Source organism: Cebus imitator, unplaced genomic scaffold (genome assembly GCF_001604975.1).
Source record: "Cebus imitator isolate Cc_AM_T3 unplaced genomic scaffold, Cebus_imitator-1.0 Scaffold678, whole genome shotgun sequence".
NCBI classification, from domain to species: domain Eukaryota; kingdom Metazoa; phylum Chordata; class Mammalia; order Primates; family Cebidae; genus Cebus; species Cebus imitator.
In genome coordinates this window covers 397,928-402,706 of record NW_016107993.1, presented here as the reverse complement: position 1 = coordinate 402,706, position 4,779 = coordinate 397,928, and the positions used below count along the sequence as shown (strand labels likewise).

General features: G+C 51.5%; 1 protein-coding gene and 1 long non-coding RNA gene across 2 annotated transcripts in view; one reads left to right on the top strand and one right to left on the bottom strand.

The window, feature by feature from the left end:
* LOC119469488 overlaps positions 1-1,930 on the bottom strand; it is a 4,585-nt gene extending 2,655 nt beyond the window's left edge. The window contains exons 1-2 of the long non-coding RNA XR_005198314.1: positions 1,331-1,930; positions 30-196 (exon numbers count right to left, since the gene is read on the bottom strand). This is a non-coding gene — a long non-coding RNA (uncharacterized LOC119469488). The remainder of the gene's footprint in view (positions 1-29; positions 197-1,330) is intronic.
* Positions 1,149-4,779, top strand: part of B3GLCT (beta 3-glucosyltransferase) — a 113,025-nt gene continuing 109,394 nt past the window's right edge. Inside the window, exon 1 of the mRNA XM_017518390.2 lies at positions 1,149-1,341. Within this exon, the coding sequence (XP_017373879.1) occupies positions 1,269-1,341 (73 nt within the window). The 5' untranslated portion in view covers positions 1,149-1,268. The remainder of the gene's footprint in view (positions 1,342-4,779) is intronic.

Genomic DNA, 4,779 nt, shown 5'->3' with positions numbered 1-4,779 from the left:
AAAAAAAAAAAAAAGACGGCTCAACCTACCAATGTTTATTCAGCACCTGCTCCTCTTTTCTCCACTACATCCTACTTGTATTCCCAGGGCCTGGTCCTCCTTAAATGCTTAGCAAGCAGGTGAATGTTGGATGTCCACGTGGTAGACACTGGCATTCCCAGGGTGCTCAGCACAGTTGCAGTCACATAGTAGGTATCTGAACAAAATATGAAGGAAAACACGGATACTGTCTTCAAGAGGTCACGGGCTAAACTAGGGCCGGGACGAGCTTTTGGTACTGCGCACTTCCTTGGAAACCGGAGTGAGCCAAGGCTTGAGGCAGGCATGAGGGAGTTCAGAACCATTGAGGGGAGTCTCTATTTCTTCCTTGTAATTGCTTTCCGCTTCAGTGCACCACCCAACAAGGCCAGTCCCCTATCAGGGCCACCACTCTGCCGGGCTGGGGAGGGAGGCCCTTGGCAGTCCTGCGGGAACAGGAGGCACTCCCACATCGCTCCACTTCTCTGTATTCCAGTTTAATTAATTTATATTTTTTGAATAAAACTACACCCACTCTCTTCCATTATGGTGAACACTTAAAATTACATTTATAGAAAATTACATTTACACAAACTTGTTTAAAAGCCAAATCCCAGACCTAGGCTATTGGCCAAATTCCGCTCAAAGGGGATATTAAGTAAATTAGTCGAGCTGATTAAAAACACCTTCATCAAAGTAGAACATTGGTGCCAACAATATTGAGTTGAACTATTGATTAAAAACATTTTTTTTTTTCACGGCAGTTACTACATTAGCAGAGAGAAAAAGTGATTACCCTCGCCTCCACTTTACAGGTGGAGCTACTGATGGGGGTGACGCGGTAAGGTGGGAGGGCATGAAGGGAGGGGACGGGGCCTAGGTCAGGAGGGACGCAGAGGAGGAAGGGACAGGAGGGGTGGAGGCTGGTGGCCCGAGGGGGCAGAGGTCAGAGCCTCGAAGGAGGGCACCTTGGGGGCGGAGCCGCGGCCGCCTCTACTGCAGCCCCGACTGGCCGGACACCAGCCGCAGCCGCAGCCGCGAGCTGGCGGACGCTGGAAGCGCGCACCGGGGCGCTCCCGCTCCCGGCCACCAGAGGGCGCGGCCGGCGATGGCGCGGCGGAGCCCGAGGAGGGAGGAGGGGAGCCAGCGGAGAAGGGTCAGCCGCGGCGGCGGCGGCAGCGGCGCAGCTCCGCTCCCCGCGCGTCTCCAGTCCCCGCGCCCAGGTAGGGAGCGCAGCCTCCGCCGCCGGGATGCGGCCGCCCGCCTGCCGCGGCTGCCGCCTCGCGCCACTGGCGCTGCTCGCGCTCCTCACCGGCTTCCTGGGTAAGTAGCGGGCGGCCAGGCGCGCACGGGGGAGGCGAGGGGTTCGCGGCACAGTCGCCCGTGTCCTGGTCGGCGCGCGAAGGGAGGCGCCGGGCGGCCCAGCCCTGCCCCGCCGGCGCCCGCGTCCAGCGGTCCGGTCCCGGCCACGCCGGCAGCAGCGCCCTCTCGCGGCGCTCTGGTGGGACCCAGCCCCAGGACCAGTGGCGCGCCCGTCCGGCCCCTTTCGGTCCCGGGTGCCTGCCGCCGCCCCGGCCCCAGACTCGGGTCTCCCCGCCTCCTCCGCCTGGAGCCAGCGAGCGGCAGGGCGCCGAGGGCGCGGCTGCCGCCCCCACAGGAAGCGCGCAGGAACTGTGCCACTGAAGAAACTTTGAAAGAGCGCGAGCGGCGGCGGCGGTCCCGCCCCCCTGCCTTCCGCCCGCGCTCCGCTGTTCTGCGCGCCCCGCGCCGGGCGGGAGGCTGGACGGGAGCAAGCGAGGCGAACCCCGAGGCCCCGCGGCTCCTGCTCGACCCCAGGGGCGAGGACGGTGGTCCCGGTGTCCGCGCGCCCCTCCGCGGGGCCTTCAGGACGTGCACTGGCCCCTGAAGATAAGCGTCCAGCTCGGCAACAGCCCTTCCGGGATTCCGACCCGGAGGAGGACAGGGGCGCCCGCTGGGCCTCCGCGGGAGCGGGCGCGGCGTGGGGGACGCCGCGGGGAGACTTGCTCCAGTCTCGGGTCTCCACGGGGGACGTCAGGGGACAGGTCTGGGAGCAATGCTTGCCTAGTCTCCTGCTGCTGTAATGCCCGTTCTTTTTTATTTCCATTCTCCTCGCAAGGGCATTTCCCCCCTTTACCGTAAAACGATGTGATAAAGTTTTTTTTTTTTTTTTTTTTTTTAAAGCAGCCTTGTAATTGAGTTTCGTGATGAGATTTGTTCAAGTTTGAAAGCTTGAGCGAAAAAATATTTTCTTTACAGACTGTTACAGAGTTGTTGTCCTCTAACCCAGACTTGCTGGCATTTCCAGCCTGCGAAAAGGCAGTAATTTCAGATTTTTTAGGAAATGGCAGAATGGTGCAGTTTAGGAAAAGACGTAGCATTATTGCGCGCTGCTCTTGTTAGCCCACCAGAACCCTGACAGCCCGTTTTTATTTGGATTTAAGCTCTCCGTGTAAGGATTAATTGCTGCTTTTGTGTGCTTCTGGCATTTCTATAGGCGCTCAGTAAGTGTGGGAAAAGAGCTAGATTAGTTGGTAATTAATTGTTTACATGCATGATTAATTAGGCAGCAGTGTAATTAAAAATATTAGGGCACCTTGGGCAGAGAAGGCTGTAGTTGGTCTTGGGCAGCAACTGAATTTGGCTGGAATCGACTTCAGTGGAGGAAAGGCATTGCTGGGTGGCAGCCCTAGGAGAAAGGAGGTTGGAGGTTTGGGAAAGTGACTGGGTGACTCCTGGCTGCATCAGTTGGCTTGTCGCCTGGATGTTTTGCAGCTAACCAAATGGGTGGGCGGTAGTTGAAATTGGCATTCTATTTATAGCGCCGCACTTTATAATGCTGTACTGGGGGGATAATATTTGTATATAATATATACAACATATGGGCTGAAAGGCACATTTGTATTGCTGCGTCTATTTTTTACTACCCTTAGGGGAATATTTGCACTGTCCAAATTTGATAATACACTGAAGGACATTCAGAATGCACTAAAATGTCAACACATTTTTGGAGATGTCTATTAGCCTTGTGAAGTTGTCAGATATGCACAATAAATAAGACATAAAACGCATTAAAAGGTCCCTGTGAGACATTTGGGCTTTGTGAACTGGCTTTCATGGGTTGGCACAGACAGGAGGCTGTATTCTTCGAAGTCTGAAGTGAATCATGAATACGTTTTGTGGAGCTCTGCTTCAGTTTAGGGGAAGGACACCGACACGTATAAAGATGTCCCCACTCACGATGTTCTTGGAATCTTGCTAAAACAGAGAATTTGACAGGTATTTGAGGCATGTGAACAGTCCTGATAGTTTACAGATACCTTTAAATATTCCAATATAAGATTGGCCTGACTATATAGTTTAGGTTCCCCATAAACTAGAGCATATTTGTTTTATGTTTTTAGAAAAAAGCCAACATAGAAAATATCTTTTAAACCCACAGGCATATACAGACAGAATTCACTGCAACTTTGGTTCTAAAGTCTGGCACCAATTTCAGGAATGAGAAGATTTATTTTAGCCTCCGGGTTACCATTTGCTAGTCATGTGGCTTTTAGTGGCTTTGAGCTTCAGTTTTCTTATATGAATGGGAGGCATGGACTAGATAGAATACTAGCACTTTGCTACCTCTTACAGTTTTAACATACTGATCCCATGGTAGCAGAGACTGCCAGCTGCCTGCACACTAACCCTTTGGCCCTTGTTTTCCTAAAAAAAGCTAATATAATTCGGGGCAAGGGGAAGGGTGGAGGAATGATGGTGGTGGCAGCAGCAGTATAAAACACTTCTCAGTGGCCTTTGCATATAGGGGCAGCTAGTGCTCTACAGGGATATGTTTAGAGACTGTTGGGTGGGGCTCCTGGTAAAGCTCATTCAAGGTGGCTGACTCGGCTGGGATCCAGGCCTTTTTGCTCTGTTTCATCCTCCTTCCCGTTGCCTGTTAAGTGGATCTGATGGATGGAGCCATGGTGGCTGTCTTGTGACCATGAGCCGACCTTGAAGATGGAAGCCCGTAGTAAGGATGGTAGAGGAGAAAGAAGAAGCCTGGATGCCAGATGGATGTGAAGCACTATGGCAGCTCTACATCGCCTGTTTGCAGACTTGTATTGCATGAGATTATATGCATCCAAACCTAATCCTATTGCTAAACCTAATCCTAATTGATAGAAGAAGCTTATTCAAACCAATGATATTGATAAAATAATAGGTATTAGCTTTTATTTTTCACATCCCTGTCTCTTCTCAGCGTGAGCCAATGTTGTATTTCCTAGCACCGGCCAAAATTGGGGATGGTTTTTCATTCTGAGCCAGGTCTTGCTCAGATTCCTTTCATTGCAATGAGTTGGAAATTTTAGGACACCAAAAGTCAGACCTAATTCCAGGTTGTTTTGTGTTTTTTGATCTTAAAACCCTCTCTTTATTTCTTAAGCAGTATGCAAATATCACCGGCACAGATTTTAATCTTCTGGATGGATTCTTTGTCATCCAGGTAGTCCAGGATCCCCGAACTGTTATGGCCCTCCTGGTCGTGGACTTGACCCAGGGGAGTTTGCCAACAGTTAAGTTAGTGGGAGGGAGGGAGAGCATCTGTTTCAAATAGCAGTATGACTTGGAAGGAGCTGTTCTGACCCCTTTGGTAACTTCCTGGGGGGCAAACATTGTGGGCTTGGTATTTGGGCACTTTCTCATAATTGGCTCTTTTGGAACCAGTTTTTTTTTTCTTTTTTCTTTTTTTTTTTTTTT